Source organism: Pelodiscus sinensis, chromosome 6 (genome assembly GCF_052426305.1).
Source record: "Pelodiscus sinensis isolate ZL-2025 chromosome 6, ASM5242630v1, whole genome shotgun sequence".
In the NCBI taxonomy this organism is placed as follows: domain Eukaryota; kingdom Metazoa; phylum Chordata; order Testudines; family Trionychidae; genus Pelodiscus; species Pelodiscus sinensis.
Genome location: NC_143057.1, coordinates 130,506,354 through 130,528,925, shown reverse-complemented (window position 1 = coordinate 130,528,925; position 22,572 = coordinate 130,506,354). Strand labels below are relative to the sequence as shown.

The following is a 22,572-nucleotide window of genomic DNA, read 5'->3' as shown; positions in this document are numbered from 1 at the left end:
CTTGGCGAGTGCCACTCTTATGAAAAGTAACGATCCTGGCCCTCGTTAGACAGCCCGTCTGAGAAACGAGTTTTCAAACTTCAAATGAAGATTTCGGGTTCCACAGCGTGGCCTCTTCAGTAAAACGGGGAGTGGAACTCCCCAAGCAAGGAGGGACCGTTCTTTACACAGCGCTTCCCAGTGCAGCCAAAAAAGTATCTGTCTGCAAGCCCCCTGGAGACGAGGGAGCCCAGAACCGCAGCCCTCGCTTCCGAGGGATCTTGTCATAAGGAGAGGTCACACAACAGAGTCAGAGCAAGACCTGTTGCGTGAGATCCGACTGCAGAGAGAGGGCGTTAGACTGCACGGCTTAGCGACATTCTGAGCTGCGGGACAGAGGGAGCGGCTGATCGCTGTTCTGCCCCGGACCCCGTCAGGAGGAGAGTCGTCCGCTCTTTGCACGGCCATCAAATTGCTAGTCCCATGGATCCGGGACTCAAGACACGTCCCGGAGAAGAGGGAGAGCCAGAGCACACCCCCACCACCGCTCTGTAGCTTTCCATTCCATTCGGGTTCCCTCACGAGCACAGCGCCCTCCAGTGACTAGTGTGTGTGCGACGTTCTCGCCCTCTCTGGGTACGGCTAGGCAGCGGCACTATTTCGGGATACATCCGGGAACAGCGCGCCCATTATGTCCAAATGCAATCGAAACAACAGGCGCGCTATTCCGGCGTCCCGGGAAGCCTTGTTCCACGAGAATTAAGGGACTTGTCGGACTAGCACGCGGTTTTTGGTGCTGCGCAGACAGAGCCACGTTTCGAAATAGACTCTCTCGAAATACGTTCGAAATACGCCATGCATGCTGCATAGCTCCGGTAGCTTCTTCCGAGCCAGCGCAGTGGTGTGGACGCGCCCTCCCAGCAGAAGAGCTCTGAGTACAACGGAAAGTTTTGCTTCTACGGGGCTGGGCGGGGGCTTTTGGTGCATGTTGCCAAGAGTTTAAGTTAGAGAAAGGCAGGCCAAACAAGCAGGCCTTGCAAGTGTAGCTCTAGGACGGGGTGAGGGACCCTTTTAGGGTCGAGGGCCTCTGACCCACAGAAAAAAAAATCAGTCGGGGGCCGCATACAAGTGAGAAGCAAAAATAAAGCCCTAAACCCGCCCTGAGGTGGCCCCCAGCTGAGGAGCAAGACAAGACCCTCCCCACGTTCCCGTCGCACTCCAGAGCCTGGGGGGCCAACCTAGCAGCTATTTTGTGCTCCTGCGGGTCTTCCATCCTTATCCTGTTCTGCTGGGGAGGAGCGAGCCCCAGCTGGGCTCTCCGTGATGAGGACACCTGCCCGTCAGGAACAAGCCCTCCCGGTCGTTTCACCCAAGGGCCACAGAACCGGTGCCGGGGCCGGGCCATGGCTCACGGCACGCCTGGACTTCCCACGCACCAGCTGCCCGGCAGCGAGAGGAAAACCATTCCAGATTCGCCTTTCTGGCGGTGGCGCGAAAGCGGTGAAAGGACAGACATGCAAACCTCTACACTGAGAAATCCAAGTCCCCTTCCCCCCCCACCCCCGTGCGCAGATGTGCCGGGTCTGCTCCCAACACTGGTGTAAACAGGGTGTGATTGCTGAAAACGCACAGACACCAGAGTACAACTCCTCGGAGCTCACAACCGCGCCCTGCCAGAGACGTCAGTCCAGCGTCTGCCTGGTTTGGTTCTCAGGGGGTGGGTTGCAGGTGCCTGACAGGGAGCATGCGATGGGGTCTTGCCCAGCGTCGACAGACACAGAGGGTGCAGCAACACTGCATCTGTAGCTCAAAATAGCCTGCGCAATTCGAGCTATGCACATTGCGTAGCTTATTTTGAGTGTATTTCAAAATAGCTTATTTTGTAATTTGGTGCTGTCTACACAATGCCAAATTTCAAAATAAACCTCTGTCCCAAAATGCCCCTTAATCCTTGTGGAACAAGGTTTACAGGATGTTGGAATAGTGCACCAAACGGCAGCTTGCACCACTTGCTCCCCCGCGGCGGCCTGGCTGAGCGGCGCAGAAGTCAGCCGAGGGCCATGGCGGGAGGTGAAGGGAGGCAGGAGGGGAAGGAGAAGAGAGAGAGACAGAGAGAGAGGCAGTGGGAGGAGGAGGAGGAAGAGAGAGACGGAGCGAGAGACCAGCGGCTGAGGAGAGAAGACCGACATGGAGGAGAGACCTGAAAATCCCGTTTTATGACGGGCTAATTGGCTAGTTTCAAAATAGCTTTCGAAATAACGGGCGTGCTGATAAGATACAGAATACGCTATTTCGGGAATAGGGCAGTGTAGACGTGCCCTCAGGATACGGACCCAGCAACGTTATTTCGAAATAACTAGTGTTATTCTGAAACGACGTCTGCGTCTGCACAGCCGGCAGTTCTTTCGAAATAACGTCGAAATGCTGCCAAGCTGGAGGACTGCTTACTCCGACTCCTGTACGAGGAGGGAGGGACGGTGGAGGAAGAGCGCTCTACTTCGAAATACGTGCTGCGTAGCCGCTCCCCATTCCGAAATAAGCTACGCCATTGGCGCAGCTCAGGGTTGTAGCTTATTTCCACTTCAGCCCGCAGTGCCGGGCTCAGCGCCGGCTGCCCACCCATCGCAGTCAGGAGGTCTGGCCTACACCGTGGCTGCCCGGGGCAGATGCTGCCGGCCGAGCGGCTTGGAGGGGAATTGGAGCCCTCGGGGACATGCCGGGGAACACTCCCTGGTTCTGGGCACTCACCATTGAAATCGCTCAGTTTCTGAAGGTCCTCCCCCAGCTCCGCCGTGACCGTCAGCGCCTGCTTCACTTTCAGGTTGGTTTCCCTGCAAGAAACGCCCGCGTCAAACTCCAACACGGCCAGTCCCTTCTGCTCCCGGAGCGGATCTCGCGCCTTGGGGCCCAGACCGAGCCCGCAGGCTCTGCCGCCTGCATCTCGTTACCAAGAGTCAGATCGGGGCTCTTTTTACACGGCAACGCGCAGAGCCGCTCCCATCAGCGCCCCGAGCGCGACCCGGCCGGCGCGCCCCCCGAACCGCCAGCGGCGCCCCGAGGGCGACCCGGCCGGCGCGCCCCCCGAACCGCCAGCGGCGCCCCGAGGGCGACCCGGCCGGCGCGCCCCCCGAACCGCCAGCGGCGCCCCGAGGGCGACCCGGCCGGCGCGCCCCCCGAACCCCAGCGGCGCCCCGAGGGCGACCCGGCCGGCGCGCCCCCCGAACCGCCAGCGGCGCCCCGAGGGCGACCCGGCCGGCGCGCCCCCCGAACCGCCAGCGGCGCCCCGAGAGCGACCCGGCCGGAGCGCCCCCCGAACCCCAGCGGCGCCCCGAGAGCGACCCGGCCGGAGCGCCCCCCGAACCGCCAGCGGCGCCCCGAGAGCGACCCGGCCGGAGCGCCCCCCGAACCGCCAGCGGCGCCCCGAGAGCGACCCGGCCGGAGCGCCCCCCGAACCGCAGCGGCGCCCCGAGAGCGACCCGGCCGGAGCGTCCCCCGAACCGCCAGCGGCGCCCCGAGGGCGACCCGGCCGGAGCGCCCCCCGAACCCCAGCGGCGCCCCGAGCGCGACCCGGCCGGAGCGCCCCCCGAACCGCCAGCGGCGCCCCGAGCGCGACCCGGCCGGAGCGCCCCCCGAACCCCAGCGGCGCCCCGAGAGCGACCCGGCCGGAGCGTCCCCCGAACCGCCAGCGGCGCCCCGAGGGCGACCCGGCCGGAGCGCCCCCCGAACCCCAGCGGCGCCCCGAGCGCGACCCGGCCGGAGCGCCCCCCGAACCGCCAGCGGCGCCCCGAGCGCGACCCGGCCGGAGCGCCCCCCGAACCGCCAGCGGCGCCCCGAGCGCGACCCGGCCGGAGCGCCCCCCGAACCGCCAGCGGCGCCCCGAGCGCGACCCGGCCGGAGCGCCCCCCGAACCGCCAGCGGCGCCCCGAGCGCGACCCGGCCGGAGCGCCCCCCGAACCCCAGCGGCGCCCCGAGCGCGACCCGGCCGGAGCGCCCCCCGAACCCCAGCGGCGCCCCGAGAGCGACCCGGCCGGAGCGCCCCCCGAACCCCAGCAGAAGCACAAGGCCCGGGCCTCTCCGCGTGGGAGGCTCCTGCAGCCGGCGGGGTGGGGCTGGGAAGCCGGTCCTGGCGCGCTGCCCGTGACGCGCCCCAGACAATCCCTCGTTCTGGACGGAAACCTGCCTCCCTCCTCAGCCGGCCGGGCAGGGGGACAAGCAGCCGCCTGGGCTGTTGGGTGCGGCTTTGCCCAGGGCAAGGGGAAGGTGAGCGAAGCCCCCTCCAGGCACGGGCGGCGGGTGGAGGGAAGGGGCGTCATCGCCTCCCCACGCGGCACGGCTGGGGCCCCGCCATGCAGCAACCCCGGCCCTCAGCTGGGTTGGGCGGGGCTTAGCTGGGGGGGAGGTTGTTGAAGGGGCAGGGTCTCAGGGAAGGGGTGGGGCTTCAGGCAGAAGGGGCGGGGTTTGGGCTTGTCCTCCCAGCTGAACCTTCACCTACTGCCTTACGCCCACAGTGCTCGAATGGAGGCGTGGCCCCGTGGGAACGCCGGGGGGGGCACCAGAGGCAGACCCCCCTCTCGACGCTCAGTGCTCTCCGGGCAGACGCGGGAGCCGTGCATGCTGGAGGCGGAGCTAAAGGAACATGGGTGGCCGAGGCAGCGCGGAGAACACGCAAACAACCGGGCCCGCCGGCCTCACGATTCACCTGCAGCCCCGGGGCCGGGCTCACTCACCCGTCCAGCTCCGCCGTCTCGATGTACGTCAGGCTGTGCGGCTCGCTGCTGGAGAGCAACAGCAAATCGGCCTGGGCACAAACAGAACCGGGGCGGTGTGAGCTCGTGGACACAACAGCCGCCCCCGCGCCATCCCGTCCCCAGCACGGAGCACCCGGCCACACGCCGCAGGCTGCCGAGCGCCGGGCCGGGTCTGCAAAGCTGCGAGCGCGTTCCCGCCAGACTGGCCGACTCGCGAGAGGAGCCCGGGGCAGGCTGCACAAAGCGCACTCACCGTCACAAAGTTGTTGTTCTCCAGTTTGATGACGTCGCCCACCTGGATGTTCATCCACTTGTCGGCCTTCAACCTGCAAGAGAAGGTTCCCGTTCGTAGGGGCAGAGCGTGGAGCCCTTGGGCCCCGGCTCAGCAGGGCGCGCGTCATTCTGGGCCGTGTCTGTCCAGACACGGTCTCTCCCTTCTCTTCTGCCCCCAGTCCAAGCCCTGGGGTCCTTGGGCAGAGACCTGCAGTCCTGGGCGCTGGGGATGTGAAACCCCCTTGAGTAAAGCACCTAACACGCTGTGGGATCCCGTACGGTAACACAACAACACAACTGCGGCTGCCTCCGTTCTACTTCCACAAAGCACAGAACTTGAGTTGTCACATTGCTGCATCTGTCGGGATTTTCCATCTTGTGCAGAAGTGCCCCCCACAGACAAACCTTCAGCGAAGAACCGAGACTTACCTGCCATTGACCAGCACCTGGACGGGACGGTTATTGACGTGATTGTCGCTTTTGTGTCGATTCTGGAAAAAACCACGAAAGGCGACCAGGGCGTTAGCAGACACGCTGCAGAGGCCACGCGAAGGCAGGGCAGGGTCCCTGGCCGGCCGGGGGAACGCGAGGGGCCGGCGTGCGAGGACAGGGCAGCGCCGTCACTGTCTATGCTCGTCACCCTCCCCTTCCGGGGAACCTCGGTCGGCTAAATCAGAAATCAAAATGACCCAAAGCCAGGAGAGGGGAAAGCCCAGAGTAGATACCAGGGCCCTGCCGGCACAGGGGCGGCTGCCTCCCCCCAGCACGCTGGAGACCCCGTTCCGTGGTGCTCCCCAGCGTCCTGCGCCCATGGCCCCAGGACTGCACCCCCCGGGTCTCTCCATCCGGCGCTGCGCACGGGGAGTCCGGCCGCACTTTGGGCCGGAGAGTGGAGTCCACATTGAACTGGGCAGGGGCTGGTCACGGGGCTGGCTGGGAGCAGACTGGCAGGCAAGGGGGGCCCTGAGGTGGACGGGCCCCCGCTGAGGGGAAAGATGAGTCATTTAACCCCGAGTCCCACAAACCCCGGCCTGGCCTGGCCTGCAGAGAAGGTGCCTGGAGGGACCCAGTTGCTGCTGCCGTGGCCACCGGTATCTGCAAAAGCAGCAGCAGCTGCGCCCTGCGCCGGGCCCATTCACGTAAGAGGGCGCGGCTGGTGCGCCCGACTCCTGACAATCAGGGGCTGCAGCATGGCTGGCCCCGCGCCCTGCACCGGCCAGAGACCAGCTCCCCCCCTTGCTCTGTGTAGGGGGAGGTTTCCCTCTCGGCCTGGCACTGGGGAACGGCAGCCGCCCGCCAAGCTAAGCGCAGGAACCCCCCGCAGCTTACGAAGTCGTCGATGGCATCCTTCGCGCCCGACACGGCCAGCACCAGCACCAGCGGCACCACCGTGGTGAACCAGGACAGGGAGGACACCTGCGGGATGAGCTGCGGAGGAGAGAAGAGAAGCGGGGTGGGAACGTGCACGGCCCAGGCGACACGCGGAGACCCACGAGCCGCTGGCGCCTGCGGAGGCTGCTCCCCGCTGCCCTGCGCACAAACCCCAGAGAGGGGCGTGCCGCGCTCGTTCCACACCCGCCACAAAGGGCACCGGGGCCTGCGCCCCTGGACGCACAAGGGCTGGGGGGCACGGGGAAAGGAGGGGGGTTCCCTCCCGCTAGGTTGTGGTACATTAGCAGCAGCAGATCCCAACTTCTGGCTTCTTTCTGGAGGACTTGGGCACGGGCTGTCGGAGGCCTGGTGGGGCGGCACGTCAGCGGCTGGAACGTGGCCTGCGTCTCCCCCAGCCCTGCGTCGCCGAGGACGGGAGGCCGAGCTGTAGCCAGGCCCACCAGTGACTCAGTGGGGAGGGGAGGTATTTTACCAGTAAAATGCCTAGAGTGGACATAGCCACAGCGGGGTAAAGGGGCCTTTCCTGGGTGTAATTACTCCCCTTCTCCCGGGATACCTCCCCCGGCAGCAGCTCCTTTCTATGCAGAGCGCGGCGTCCAGCGAGGGGTTGGGTAGCACGTCCCACCGGTGACAGCCGCGCCATTCCCTAGCGCAGAGCAGCCGTCCACGTGGGAACCCACTGCCCCGTGCCACGCAGGACGGGCACAGGAGAGGAGATGTGCACGGGGCAGGGGTGGCAGTGGACACGAGGGGGGGGAAGAGTGCATGGGGCGGGGGCAGCAGTGGACACGGGGAGAGAGTGCACGGGGTGGGGGTGGCAGTGGACCTGGGGGGCGGGGGGGGTGCACGGGGAGGGGGCGGCAGTGGACGGGGGCGGGGAGGAGGAAGAAACAGGAAGGGAGAAGACCAGTGTCCCCCTCTGTGCGCCCGTCCTGAGCAAGGTGGGGGCAAAGCACAAAGGTTTTGTCCTTACAGGTCGCCATTCGTGGCTCAGCAAGCGCCACTGCTGAACAGCATAGCGGGACCAGTCCTGGAATCCACGAGGGGCAGGTCTACACTACAGAGTTCTGTCGGAAAAACAGCCGTTTTCCCAACAAAACCTGAGTTCCGGCCACACTGCCATCGCGTCCTCCCGAAAGCCAGTGGAAAGCGCAGAGGGTTTCCGGCGTTGGTCACCCTCTTTCTACGAGGAAGAAGCCTTTTTGCCAAAGAGCTTTCGGGAAGAGGCGTGTGTGGACGGGGAGGAGCGAGTGCTTTTCATAGAAGGGGAAAGAGGAAGAAGCGCGGGTCCCCAGGGGCCACTCCGCCCACAGCAATCCCAGCTGAATGTGAGACGCTTTCGGAAGACGTTTTTGCGGAAGATCTGTTCTGAAAAAAGGTTCTTCTAGACGCAGCCCTACAGCGTGAAAACCAAGGAACCAGGCCGGAGCTCCGGCCAAGGGGGCACGTTCCCCACAAGCCCGGCTTTTAGGATCTTACGATTTCCAGAAGCATGTGGCGGGAGCTGGGATTTCCCGGCTCGCCCAGCGCTCCGGAGGGGGTTTACGCTCAGGGAAACGGAGTAGGGGGGAGTCTAAGGGTCTTGCTCCAGCTGGGTTGTGCCTGGACGGCTCTAAACAGACTGAACCCAAAAGTATCCAACTTGCTGTAGGAACAGCCCTGCCCAGGGCCAGGCTCGCTAACAGGGTCCCGAGAGGGGGCGTGGCAGGGACAAGGGTTAGGGTTTATCGCCCGTGAGCCACGGACAAACCCAGAGATGCTGACACAGGCTCAGGGCAGCCCCATTACCACCCGGAACGGGAAAACTTCAGCCCAGGGCCCCATAGGAGCAAACCGGGCAGGGAGCAAACCGCTCCGGTGCGTGTGAATTCACGGCCTGCGTCTTGCCGGGACACTCGGTCTCCTGGGGACGCTAGCGTGGGCGAAGCCAGCGGCCCCCAGGTGGAGAGCAGCCTCGTGTCTTTGCATTGGCTGCAGGAGGAGGGCGCCATCCCGGGGACCCAACAGCCGGCAGCAGCACCTCCCTGCAGCACAGGAGACGCAGAGCAGGCCAAACACCCTGTAACCATGAGCTAACCCATCCCTGGGCTCCAGCCAGTGCGTCCGACCGGCCCCCCGCCAGAGGGGCTCTCCCATGGTCGCCGGAGCTCAGCCGGACGAGTTTCCTTCCACGCCCTGTTTGCGTCTCTGCTTTGGGCGTTAATAAGACGCCAATTCACGCTCCAGGCGCAGCTCGTGTGGGCTCCGCGCCGGCCCGCAGCCAGGCACTAGGGCAGAGTCCATACCTGCAGGATCAGCAGGAACAGGAAGTAGGCATTGGCTATTCGCTGGAACTGCTCAAACAGGTTGAGAGGCAGGAAGGTGAAGAAATTGTATTTCGAGGTTCTAATCGAATTATTCTGGGGGAACAGAAAGCAGACGGAGGGTCGGTGAGACAGGACAAGAAATTGCAGCACGGCCCCTTGCAGCCGAGTTCGACGGGTCTAAATTTAGCAACAACATTGTTCACAGCAGCCTCGCACAACATTTCCTTTTCCCCGAGTCACCCACGCCAAATTCTGATAAACACACAGATTTCTGGGTGGGGAGGGTGTAATTACTGGAAGTGTGTGACACAGCAGCGCCAGGGGTATATGCAACACACACACACACACACACACACACACTCACACACACACACACACACACACACACACACACCCCTTTCCTCTATTGTGGGAGATGCATTTTGGATTCTCTTTGTAACTGGCGCAGCGAAGCGAGTATCGTATCGCGTTTTGCTTGTTTCTGGCAGCATCCACTGCATGCTCGCGCTTCCCAAACAGCAGACAGGGATCAGCTGCTCCGCTGCGGGACTGTCATGATTCTGAGGGTTAGCCAGCTGCCTGGGGATTAAGGGGTTAACTACACCTAGCCAGGTGGAGTGGCCAGTAGGAATGTAGGTGGGACTTTCAAACTGGGACAAAGGAATTTGGGTTTTTTTCCCTCCTTTGTCTCTCCGGGTGAGTCCTCTGCAGCTACAGGGAGGGACAAGCATGTCTCTCTCTCTCTCTCTCTCTCCAAGAAACAATTCTTCACTTTCTGTAAGTAGGGTAACGTTCAGGTAGCTTCGTTAGGCTTCATTGTTTTAAGGGTTGGGTCTGGGATCTGAGATCTGGCACTGCTTACGAGATGTTTGGCTTTTCTTTTTAACTACGTTCTAGGCCATGGTGTAATTCCTCCATGAGTATATTTTGTTACCTTTCCATCCGATCCTTATGCTTGCAACAGGAATATTGTTGTAATAATAAAAGTTTTCTCTTTTCTTTTTAGTAACCTGGCATTGGTTAGTTGTGTGTCCTGATTTTTATAATAGGGGTGAGATTTCCCAAATGATCTTCCCCCTAATCTCGTTATTAATATTTGGGTGGTGGCAGCGGAAGTTTTATTCCCAAAATCTAGGTTTTTAAGATTTTGGGGGAAGTTTTATACCAACGCCTGGTAGATAAGGCTTTGGGGTACACTTGCTGGCCCCCACTTCTGCATTTATCATGCCAGAGAGGGGAAGGAGCCATGCCAGGGACTGACTGGGTTAACAGTGTTAAAATACAGACACTCCCTAACCTACCACAGTTATCCCCAGCAGAGCTCACTGGGGTCTCTTCTAGCCAGCGTGGCAGGAGGGAGTTTTGGGGGGATTTGGCAGAGCAGAGGGCCTTGCGCCACCAGAGTCCGGTGCTCGGGGACCTGGGAGGGGCCACAGAGGCCTGGGCTGGCCCCGTTCTGGGGGAGGAGGCTGGCAGAGTGGAAGAGCACGGGAAGGCCAGAGACGGGGCAATGGAGAACTGGCAAACGCCAAGCCGACTGAAGCCTGCCAGGCTCGGCGGTCCCGGGGGCCCGGCCCAGGCCTGGCACTGAGCCGGTCCCTCCGGCTGTGGGCGTTTGTTTCCTGGCGCGGGAGCTGGAATCGTCCATCCACCCTCACCGGGCTCCAACCCCCCCCCGGCCTTTCACCCAGCCTGGAACACGCGGGTCCGAAAAGGCTCCTGGGGCCGATGCAGCTACACAGCTGGCTCGGAACAGGCCCCTAAGCAGCCGGCCGCCAACACAGAAAGACAACCGGCATTTGTTACTGCCCTGGGCTTGCACCCCGCCCCCATCTCTGGATCCCAGGCCTTCCATGCAGCCCCCCCACCTCTCCCTCTTCAAACGAGGGAGGGGCCCATGCTACTTAGCATAGAGCTCAACTATCCGAGCGCCCTGGGCTTGGCTGCCCTTGCAGCTGGTTTGTGACTTCCAAGTGCCTCATCTCTAAGTTACGCGCATGAGCAGGCTCCCTCCACACTGCGGGTTGAGCTGGGGAATAACGTCGCCCCCATCACCTAGGTGATAACCCAAGCCGCACTGAGGTTAAATGACCCGCCCAAGGCCAACCAGTGAGGCAGTGCCAGGGCAGGTTCTTGGTGCCAGTTCTGAGCCCGTGTAACCCACACACCTAGGCTGTGTCTACACTGGCGGATTTTTGCGCCAGAAATATGCAAATGAGGCTAAGCGTAGAATATCACAGCCTCATTTGCATACCTAATGAGCCTCCATTTTTGCAGAAGAGGCTCTTGCGCCAGAAGCAGCTGTCTACACGGCCCCTTCTTGCGCAAGAAAAGCCCTCTTGCGCAACGCCCCTACGCGGATTATTTTCAGGAATAACGGCGTTACGCAAGAGGGTTTTTCTTGCGCAAGGAGGGGCCGTGTAGTCAGCGCCTTCTGGCGCAAGAGCCTCTTCCGCAAAAATGGCTGCTTATTAGGTATGCAAATGAGGCTCGGCGATATTCCACGCTTTTTTCTGGCGCAAGAACCCACCAGAGTAGACATAGCCCTAGTGTGGTTACTGAGCAATGCAAGTGGTACCTAGACCACAGCAACAGTTAAGACCAAGAGACCTCTACGGTGTGGGCTGGGAGCCAGCTGGCTTTTAGCTCAGAGGGTGGAGGCGCCTACACTCTGCTCCCGAGGTCCCAGGTTCAAATCCGCCTGGTGGTGGTTAAATGTGCACCACCGAAGCATCGTTCTTTAGGCTCCACACGGCTTTCACAGCGGCTACAGAGGAGTAGTGGGGCAGTGGGGCCCAACCTCGTGGGGCAGGTTTGAGAGCTGGCTGCAGCACTGCATGGGAACATGCCCATTCTGGGAGCGCCTGCCAGAACTCGGGTGGTACGTCCAGAGGGCTTGGCCAGGGAGCTCTCAGGGGCCCGTGAGAGCAAGGCTGGCTCCCTTCAACTCCTGCTTGTAAATGAAGCCAAAAAACTCAGGCGTGTACCAGAGCCACCAGCCCACGCCCTGGTACTGCCCAGGCAGCTCGGCGCCCAGGGCATGCGGCAATCTAACACATACACTGCCCCGAGAACAGACCAATAATCTAGCATTCCTCTGCGCCATCTCCCACGAGAGCCTATCGCAAAGCACTAAGCCCCCAAGCAGGGACAGGAGCCAGGCTAGGAGACGGTGTGTGTGGAATCAGATCATTGCTAGAAAGTTCAGTTTACACAACCGTTCACTGACCCAGCCACGGAAACGGAAGACCCCGAGCAGCTACCAACGCAGCGTGATCCATCGGGACGGGACACCCGCCCCTCAGAATTCCTGGGTTCATCCCCACTCACACACAGCACTGTCTGGGGCGAGTCACTGTTCCGGTTTGTGCCTCAGTTTCCCTGGAGGTTGAACGGGGATAGCAGCAGCTACCCACCTCTGTAAAGTGCTTTGAGACCCACAGGTGAGTGTAACAGACCGGGCTGTGTCTGGGCACAGCTGAGGGCGTCCGCTCAGGGCGAACTGCTCAACTTCAGGGCTCCTTACGGCCCCCAGACTGGTGACCTCTCCAAACAGGCCACAAACCAGTCCCACAGAGCGCTTCAGCTGCCTGCCTGAAGCCTCCCAAGCAAAACCCCTCCGACACCCCAGCAATATCCGTGCCCCAGATGGCCCCGGGCCTCATACACAGGTGGGGGGTCCTAGCACCCAATCCCACCTACCCCGAACAAGTTCTGTCCGGTTCCAAGAAACCAGCCACAGATCCCTGGTCAATTTACCCTCTGGACCTTACCCTCAAATCACGCTGGGCCAATCCTTTAGCATCTAACTACTAAAGGTTTATTGCCACAAGAAAGAAAAGCCTGAGAGTAAGGTTGCTAAAGTATCATATATTACATGCATCGAGTCTCCCAGTCCTCGATGCAGGCTCTAGCAAAGATGTTACAGCTGCTGGCTTAAAAGTTCTTGTTGGGCATCCTAGATCAGGATGGGTCCACAGTTCTTCCTGGCTCTTCGATCCCTGCAGTGCTGCCTCTGGGATGAAGTGCTGAGCTGAGAACCAAGATGGAGTCGGCCACATGGACTCTTCATACATCCTTCCTGGTCTCTTCTTGGCTGCAGCAGGTCACCTGGCCAGCGGCCTATCCCTGTGTTCCCTGCTGGTAGCCCTTAGGTGTCAGTCACCATTCCCGAGAAACAAAAAACAGGACTATATAGCACTTTAAAGACTAACAAGATGGTTTATTAGGTGATGAGCTTTCGTGGGCCAGACCCACTTCCTCAGATCAAATAGTGGAAGAAAATTGTCATAACCATATATACCAAAGGATACAATCAAAAAATGAACACATATGAAAAGGACAAATCACATTTCAGAACAGAAGGGGGATGGGATGTGGGAGGTAAATGTCTGTGAGCTATTGATATTAGAGGTGATAATTGGGGAAGCTATCTTTGTAATGGGTAAGATCATCACAAAGAAAAAAAAGTTTCTCGCCATTTCAACCAGAAAGGACATTGTCTTGACGACTTGATTACCTGCATCCTGCTTCAAAGGCCTTTTAAGACTGCACTTGAAAGAGAATCCTCTGAACTGTCATTCATGCTTAAATTCAACACTTTACGCCTAAGTTTGAATAAAGACTCTGATTACCTTACCCATTACAAAGATAGCTTCCCCAGTTATCACCTCTAATACCATTAGCTCACAGACATTTACCTCCCTCCCCCCATGCCCCTTCTGTTCTGAAATGTGATTTGTCCTTTTCATATTTGTTCATTTTTTTAATTGTATCCTTTGGTATATATGGTTGTGACTATTTTCTTCCACTATTTGATCTGAGGAAGTGGGTCTGGCCCACGAAAGCTCATCACCTAATAAACCATCTTGTTAGTCTTTAAAGTGCTACCTAGACCTGTTTTTTGTTTCAGCTACACCAGACTAACACGGCTACATTTCTATCACCAATCCCCAGGTGTGTCCTTGGCCCATTGAGTGCCATTGTCCCACAGGGCCTCGCTAATTAGCATGTCCATAGGCCGGGCTCTGCCCAATGCTCAGCCACATGCAGAGAGACTTCCAGTCTCCATACAGGTTACAGATCCCTAACTCCACACCCAGACATTGTACAGAGATATGAAGAGCAGATACAGAACCAGAGGAAAGTAGCTTTTGTTTGACCCCTCACATGGCCCCTTTGTACCACTTTGGGGCGAACCCCCCCTATGGGTGCAGCAGTGACCCGGCTGCTCCCCTCACAATCCAATAACGTGGCAGTGAGCAGCCTGACAGATCCCCTTCTGCACTTGGCTAGAGTCAGGCCTAAGGAGATGGGGCACGAGGCCCTGACACCAACCCAGAACCCAAAACGCAAACAGCCCCTCAGGCACGTGCTGGCCCTAGAGCCAGCCCAGCAGGGCCATGGGGAAACGACGCGGCCGTTACAGCCAGCGTTCAGAACCCGGCTGCCCGCGACGTCCGGCCCTCGGCAGCAGGAGGCTCCGGACAAACGCGCCGGCCGCCTTGCCACAGACGTGCCTGGGACAGGAGCCGCGCTCTGCAGCCGGGACGGCTCTGGGGAAGGACGGGAGGGCGGATCCCAGAAAGCGCAGGGCGAGCGGCAGTCAGAGGGGCGACTCGCCTGCACCTCCGCTCCCGGCACTGAGCTCCCTTCCCAGCCCTGGGCAACACTGAGTCTGGCCAGCCGCTGTAGCCGGGGGCTGCCCCAGGACCGGCAGGCTCACAAGGCCCAGGCATCAGCGCCCGGCATGACCTTCCCCAGGCGCTGATGGGAAACGGCCAGGCCGTTGGAGACCGACGCCTGTCTCTAGCTCGTAGCTGCAGTAACGCAGGAGAGCGGCTGTGCCGTGGGGGGGGCTGTCTGCTCTGTGACCCTGCGCTGTGAGGGGTGATTCCCACTGACTCACCCACATGGGGATTGGCCCAGACAAGGCTCTTCCCAGGGGGAGAGACAAAGGGGGGGGAGACAGCTGGGGGCAGGGCCTGGGAGCTGGGCAGTTTCTGGCTAGGACACATGAAGGGAACAGACTAAGCTGGGTGCTGAGGTTGAGGGGGCGATGGGCCCCCTAACCCAAGGGGTCTGAGGCATCCTGGCCCTGACTCCTGTAGCCACCTCCCATCTGTGCTGGGCTGTATCCCGGAGAAGCAATAAACCCCCTGTTCTACTGGCTGGTGGAGCCTGTTCTTGCTGCTACGGGGGTGCAGGGTCGGGGGAACCCCAACGCGCCGTCACACAGGCGTGGGGCCGGCCCCCACAGAATGCCCACCCCGACCCCGTGACTGCAGGCCTAACAAGCAGAGCATCCAGCGCATGCCATGCACTCTGGACGACTAGGATCCAGGAAGAGCACAAGGACTGGCAGGCCGAGCCGACCCAAGGTCCACGGAGGCCAGCCCTGGAGAACGTCCAGCAGCAGCCACAACACAGGAAGGCTCGAGAAAGGATCATCGCTCCCCCCCATCCCCCGAGGAAGGTGGCATCCTGGTTCCTAACAGAGATTGGCCTAAACCCTGAAGCAGTCGGTTTTATCTCCCTCCAAACCATCTGTTAGCATTTCATAACTCTGGGAATCTGTGTCAGGATGTAGCCATCCAGCCCCTCTTTCAATGTCCCTCAGTTCTTGGCCTCACGGACGTCCTGTGGCAATGAGTTCCACAGTCTAATCACAGGCAACTCCTCAGGAAAACGTATTCCCCATACTTTGTAATTATACAGTACCAGTCACCCAAGGGTCATGGCGTGCTTTGCAAGCACTATTTGATCTCTGCATCATCCTAACGTGGGGAAGGTGACGATGATCTTCATTTTACAGATGGGGAAACTGAGGCACAAAGGGGTGCTGCTTGTCAGAGGTCACAAGGCCAGGAGTAGCATGCAGGAGCCTCGTCTCCCAATCACCCAATGCTGAGGCCACATGTCTCCCTCCTCCCCTGGCACCACAAACAAGTCCCAAGAGTCCCCATTGACTAGGCTCCTGCTGTGACAACTGGACTCCCGCCCGGAGGAGGGAAGGGCTGTCACCGCTCTGCTGTGGCCGCTCGCAGCCTGCCCTTCCAGAGAGGCGTGAGCCAGAAGCTACCAACCACTTTCCGCACTGCGCGGGGGCTCGGGAAGCCACAGCTCCAGCGCCCAACCTCTGCCGCATTCCCTGGCTCGGCCGGACCCAAGGCACGAGGTGCATGCACCGACTGTGGCCCGCGTGTCCAGGCCGTTACACGGCTCCCCGAGACTTCTCTGGGGGCCTCATAGGGCTGGGCAGAAAAACTAACCTGGACCCAGGGAGACCCAGGGGCAGACACGGGCCGCTGGGTGCCTTGTTCATTCCCGCCCTGACATTCGAGTGAGCCAGGCCTGGGCCTCAGGGCCCTGCAGTTCCTTTCTTGCTCCCGGACAGCCAATTTTAGAGCTGGTCTTGCAGCCCCCCCCCCCCCCCCCCCGCCGCCTCCGCACAGCTGGGCCGCGTTCCTAAGTGATGCTGCAGGACTGGGAGGAGAATCGGCGTCCGAGCCAACACGAAAACCCAGATTTCCTCCTCCGCTCGCCCTGCTCCACCAAGCCACAGCAGCCGGACGGTGGCCAGCCGCAGGACCGGCCCCTGGAAGGGCCACGTGGCCACCGTGGGCCTGGCTGTGCTGCACAGGCCTGCTGCCCCACCCTCAGGGATTCTCCACGAGGACGAGGTGCCCTGCCCCTCCCCACCCCCCGCCTTTGGCCTGGGGAGAGGTCAGGTGGGAACAAACCATTTGCTCTGGTGAAGGGCTTGAACCCGCGGACCGCCAGCTGCTCCCATTTCCCGGGGGGGGGGGTGTCTAGAACACACCAGCCCCTCAGATCCACATCTGTGTAGCTCCTCCTCAACCGTCTCCCAATGCCCGGCCTCAGGGAACCGCCACAGGCTGGCTGGCAGCGCTCCCAGGCCAGACACAGAGCCCCCTCGCCCTGCAACGCATGGCCCTGGAAAGCCGTCAGTCCGACCGACCTGGCTGCCTGCTGCAGCCGCAAGGAGGGAGCTACGACCCCCCGCAGCGCTTCGTGGTTACCAGGGTTCGCAGAACCCCGGGGCGGGCGGAGACCTCAGGAGGTACCGAGCCTGGCCCCCTGCCCAGAGCAGGACCAGCCCCGACTCCATCAGCCCAGCCAGGGCTTGGCCAAGTCAGGTCAGACACCTCTAGGGATGGACACTCCCCGCCCCCCTCGGGAACCCAGCCCAGCGCTTCCCCACCCGCCTAGGGAAATAGTTTTTCCTAATCTCCAACCTAGACCTCCCCCACTGTAACTTGAGCCCATTGCTCCTTGTTCTGCACCTGCCCCCACTGAGAACAGCCTCTCGCCAGCCTCTCTGGACCCCCCTGCAGGGAGTTGCAGGCTGCTCTCAAATCCCCTCCCCCCCCTCACTCTTCTCTTCTGCAGACTAAACAGACCCAAGTCCCTCAGCCTCCCCTCGTAGGTCATGTGCTCCAGCCCCCCAATCATTTTGGTCGCCTCCGCTGGACCCTCTCCAATGGGTCCACATCCTTTCTATAGTGGGGGGAGAGGGGAAGAACTGGACACAATACTCCAGATGTGGCCTCACCAAAGCTGAATAAAGGGGAATAATCACTTCTCTGGATCTGCTGGCAACGCTCCTCCTAATGCAGCCCAATATGCCATTAGCCTTCTTGGCTTCAAGGGCCCCTGTTGACTCATCTCCAGCTTCTCATCCACTGTAACCCCCAGGGCCTTTTCTGCTGAACTGCTGCTTGGCCAGTCGGTCCCCAGCCTGTACCAATACTTGGGATTCTTCCCTCCCAAGGGCAGGACCCTGCACTTGTCCTTGTTGAACCTCATCAGATTTCTTGTGGCTCAATCCTCTGATCTGTCCAGGTCACTCTGGACCCTTCCTGCTCTCCAGCGTATCCACCTCTCCCCCAGTTTCATTCCAGTCTCTCTCCTTGCCGGCCCTGCCACGGCGCGGGAGCTACCAGCGCTTCCTTCCTTCCATCCTGCTCCTAGGCATGCGGGCCCATGTGGGCCACAGGGAGGAAGGGCCCACGTCGGCCGTGGAGTCTACTAGCGCTGAACAGCCGAGTGGCAGCGCCGCTCCCGCCCCGCCCCTCCTAAGCAGATCCCACGGGGCACGGGCCACAGCCACGGGCTGGCTGCATGCGCTGTGTCCAGTGGCGGCAGCAGCCGAGGGGCCTCTCTCACCCCGGCCCCACGGAGCCCCGCGGCCTCAGGCAATGCTGCGCAGCAGGTGGGGTCGCCAGGCTCACCCCTCGTGCTGCACCAGGCGGCTGCAGTTGCCCTGCGCTCAGGGCCATCAGAGGGCAGGGCCCGGCTCGCTGCGTGGATCACAGGCGCAGCTCTAGCCCCTAGGCACGGAACGGTTAGCGGCCCCCTAAGGCCACCAGGCTGCTCAGGGGCCGCTTCACCCCGACTGGTGCCCTCGAAAACGCAGTCACTGCACCTGCCAAGGCCCCTGCACCCCGTCGCGCCCTGCCAGCGAGTTCTGTGCAGCAGCAGTCGGCCCAGCGAAAGAGATGGCTCCCCCCTTGCGTCTGACCTCCCGGGTCCCACGCGGCCGCAGCCCCGCTCCAGACAACGTTAGGGGAGTCCTGGACGGGTGGGAAGGAGCCAGGAACCTCTCGGCTTCCTCCGGGGTTCCAGCCACACCCGAAGTGCGGCTCAGCACAGGGCTGGCAGCCCCCTTGGGCGAGGCCGGCTCCTTTCCACGCGGCCTGCCCGTCTGGATTTCATTAACCGAAGCTCACCAGGACTCCTTTGGGAACAGGAGCCCCGGGCCAGGCAGACTGGCTGGCAGCCGTGTCAGAGCAGCTTTCTGCTTTCCCACCGCTCTGCCGTGCCCCGGGGCATGGGCTGCCGCGACGGACGTCCGCCGGGAATTTCTGACCTTCCCACGGTGCTGAGCAGCGCAGAGATGGGGTCACGTGGCAGGGCAGGCTCGCGCCTGGGGCGGGCCCTCAGCAACTCACTGCCCCCTTTCAACAGCTGGGGGGCAGCCACCCGCTGAGCACAACGCACTGCCACCCCCCACACTGCCACCCCCCACACTGCCACCCCCCACACGCACGCATCTCTGCACTTGGGGAAGGGGTGGAGGAAAGAGGCACAGGCTGGCCACGGCCATCAGGACAGGCCAGGCTCCCCCTCCCGCCTACATCCTCATCCCAGCCCCGTGAGCACCGAGCGCCCCTCTCAGCCCTGCGTCCTCACAGCCCAGGGTGGCCAAGCCTTGCACGCTGGGAACGCGCCTCCCCTCCTGCATTGCCAGGCCCCCACGTGCACGGAACGGACCTTCCCAATCCCCTATCGCCAAGGGGTGCAACGGCCTTGCACCAGCCTCGTGCACATTTCACCATGGGCACACACTGTGCGTCCCACGCGCACGCAGCCGTCGTGCCCCACAGGCATTGCCCGGGTGTTCGGGCTGGTCCAGGCATGGAAAAGGAACGTTGAAAAAACACCCAGTTTGTGCCACAGGGGCAAGACTCATGGTCAAGTCTTGGGGCCCTGGCACACGAGGATCTTCCCGTGAGCGTGCCCAGTGAGCCTCGTGAGCAGTCACTGGGTCTGGCTTTTCAGGATCGGGCCCCCTATTAGTGACCGGAAGCCAGAGATGAAACAAGCAGGTTCCTCTGGGCATCCGGGCGCTGTTGCCGAGAGGCACAGGCCACGAGCAGCCTCATTTCCAGCTTCTGGCAAGGTCCCGGGAATTGTTTTGTATTGTCAGAGCCGACTTGGGCACTTTGTTTAGAGAGGGTTCCCCGGCACGCCCCTGAGCCAGCCTGCCAACATGGGGGGCCAAGGGGGCAACGCCCTGGGGCCTGGTGAACTAAGGGCCAGCAGCTCCTGGCTGCCACCACCGCTACCACGGCAACAATGGCAGTCGGAGCCTGGACCCTTTAAATCTCCGCCGGAGCACCTTGCGGCGCGCTCCGGGCAGCACGGAGGGCTGGGAGATGCCATGTTCTCCTGGCGACACCGAGGGCTGCCTCGCCCCTTCCACCACCGGCCGTGCCCTTTCCGGGGGCATGGAGCAGCCCCCCCCACCTTGCCCAGGGGCCGGGCGAGGCTGTCGGCCTGACCCTGTCCTAACAAGCCCACACAACACACTTCTGACTGGAAGGAAACTTGCACGGGCGCGGCCATCCCTGGAGCCAGGCCTGGCCCCTGCGCGGCACGAAACAACGCCCGAGCGTCACTTACCGCATATTCGAAGGGCACGTTGAAGTCCCGGTTGTTGGCCGCAAGGTGCCTCTCTTCCTCTGCAGAGAAGAACACGTGTTAGACTGGGGCAAAGGAGAGCTGGCCAGCCCCCCGCAGTGGTGGGAAAGGGAGGAGAAAACCGTCAGGGAGACCCGGCTGGACCCGCCAGGCAGGGCCGCAGGACGTTGGAGGGGGAGCGGCGTGGTGGCGCTGCTGCAGAGTGCTTTACAGAGGGCCCTTCGGCAGCGTGGCCGTTGGCCTTGGACGGGCCCAGCCTGGCAATCGCTTCTTGCCCAGACGCCAAACCGGCCCCTACCCGCCCTCGTTCCCTGCTGCTCCGTGCGAGGGTGTGGCGAGGCGGGGAGCAGCCCAGAGCGTGAGGGGCACTGGCTGCCATCCCCACCACGGACCCCTCGGCTAGGAACAGGCCCATTCAGAGCCGGGAGCATCGCACAAACGGACCCCACTGACGTCTCCAAGAGCTCCCCGGCCCCGGACTCCTCTCCCCTTCCCCTGCCTGGCGCCGGCCGAGGGGGGGAAGGGGCCAGTTCTGCAGAAGGCCAGTTGGGGGCACGGAGAGGGGGCTCCTTCGTGCTTTCACTGGCTCATGATCACGGCACCACGAAGAAGCCGGGTGGCACCCTTCCTCTGCCAGCCTGGCCACGCTCACCGCCACCAGGCCTGCGGGCACTCCCCTCTGGGGACAGAAGCCGGGTGGCACCCTTCCTCTGCCAGCCTGGCCACGCTCACTGCCACCAGGCCTGCGGGCACTCCCCTCTGGGGACAGAAGCCGGGTGGCATCCTTCCTCTGCCAGCCTGGCCACGCTCACTGCCACCAGGCCTGCGGGCACTCCCCTCTGGGGACAGAAGCCAGGTGGCATCCTTCCTCTGCCAGCCTGGCCACGCTCACTGCCACCAGGCCTGCGGGCACTCCCCTCTGGGGACAGAAGCCGGGTGGCATCCTTCCTCTGCCAGCCTGGCCACGCTCACTGCCACCAGGCCTGCGGGCACTCCCCTCTGGGGACAGAAGCCAGGTGGCATCCTTCCTCTGCCAGCCTGGCCACGCTCACTGCCACCAGGCCTGCGGGCACTCCCCTCTGGGGACAGAAGCCGGGTGGCATCCTTCCTCTGCCAGCCTGGCCACGCTCATCGCCACCAGGCCTGCGGGCACTCCCCTCTGGGGACAGAAGCCGGGTGGCATCCTTCCTCTGCCAGCCTGGCCCCCCTCAGCGCCACCAGGCCTGCGGGCACTCCCCTCTGGGGATCAAGGCCCGAAAGGGAGATGCTCCCTACCGAGGTGGTCTGGACTCCGTGCCTGCAGGCAAAGCAGGGAGTGAATCGTGTGTGCACAGAGCCTGGTGCCTCATGGGGTGAGGCAGAAACTAGCAGGGCCCAGGAAAGCTCCCCAGGAGACAACGGCCGTTCCCGCCAGCCCCTCTGGCAGGACAGCTGGGTCCAGCCCCTCCCACACTCCGGCTGTTCCAGGAGCAGGCGGGGCCCACAGCAGACAGAGCTCCCGGCTTGCCCCAGGAACGTTAGCCCTGCACATCCTGCCTGCTGCCGGCAGCCACGACTGACCCGTGTTCGGGTCTGGGGACCCCGAGATGTCGCTCCCCAAACCGGATGCAGCACTTGGGACAAGAGCCCCAGCCGGTCCAGTCTCCGAGGAGTGGGGTGGAGGCGCAGACACGGCAGGCACAGACGCAAAAGAGTTAAAGGGCAAATAAGCACCTCGCCCATCTCTACCGTTTCCTCCGAAAGCCTCCCCCCCGGAGCAGAGAGAATCTCCATTAGCTATGTGGGGCCTATGACACACAGGTGACCCGCCCAGGGCAGCCATCCACACCAGCCAGTGTCCCCAGCGTGGGCTGTTGGTAAGCACCCCACACCGGCTGGCACAAGGCTAGAGGGTGCAATCTTTGGGGTGGCTCCTAGCGCAAGCTAGCCGCAGCTTTCCCAGCAATGGCCTTGCCCCAGGCTGGCCCAGTGCTTGAGGGAACAGGGACCCTCCTCCACATTCCTCCCTTGGGGCCTCCTGACGCGCCCCCACTTCCCACAGCGACCGGTGGCCCTCGGCCTCAGCCCTCCGCTGCCCCTTTCCCCGCCGAGTCCTCCCCGCTAGCGCTGGGCCCCGGGCCCTTGGCTCCCTCCAGCCCCCCACCATGAGCCTGGTCTAACCTCACTTGCTGGGAGCAGCCAGGGACTGGCACCACCGCAGCCTCGTCATGCCCCCTGCAACCAGGAGCTGCCAGCTCCCCGCTGGCCCGTGTCTCAGGGCGACGCTCTCAGGGCCCCTCTGCCCCAGCAAATGCAGCCCCAAGCGCTGGCTGGAGAGCAGGCCCCCCAGGCTGCCCCTCGGCTCCCAGCCAGACGTGACCTGTAAGGCCATGCGGCCCGTCGAGCGGGGCCTGGCACTTCCAGCCGGCCTCTCTCCGTAGGGCTGGAGGAGCCACCTTGCTGCCCTCTTCCTGGGTAGTAGGACCGCAGGGGCCACGCAGCGCCCCCCCACCTTCCCCCATGGACCTGGCCCTAGGCAGAGCTGGCTGCAGAGCTGAGCCCGGCTGCGCAGGCTGACGTGGGCTCTGGAGAGGCGGTGGGGGGCTGGCGCCTGGGTGGGGGTTCTACCCCGGGAAGCGGCGTGTTCCCGTGGGCAGAACGTTGGCTAT

General features: G+C 62.2%; 1 protein-coding gene across 3 annotated transcripts in view; it reads right to left on the bottom strand.

Annotated features, from left to right (window-relative positions):
- Nucleotides 1-22,572, bottom strand: part of LOC102462785 (phospholipid-transporting ATPase ID) — a 109,972-nt gene that overhangs the window by 50,884 nt on the left and 36,516 nt on the right. For all 3 annotated transcript variants that reach the window (XM_075932841.2, XM_075932840.2, XM_075932842.2), the window contains exons 3-9: nucleotides 19,907-19,965; nucleotides 8,678-8,791; nucleotides 6,330-6,428; nucleotides 5,430-5,491; nucleotides 4,981-5,053; nucleotides 4,707-4,777; nucleotides 2,728-2,810 (exon numbers count right to left, since the gene is read on the bottom strand). In XM_075932841.2, the coding sequence (XP_075788956.1) occupies nucleotides 2,728-2,810; nucleotides 4,707-4,777; nucleotides 4,981-5,053; nucleotides 5,430-5,491; nucleotides 6,330-6,428; nucleotides 8,678-8,791; nucleotides 19,907-19,965 (561 nt within the window). The remainder of the gene's footprint in view (nucleotides 1-2,727; nucleotides 2,811-4,706; nucleotides 4,778-4,980; nucleotides 5,054-5,429; nucleotides 5,492-6,329; nucleotides 6,429-8,677; nucleotides 8,792-19,906; nucleotides 19,966-22,572) is intronic.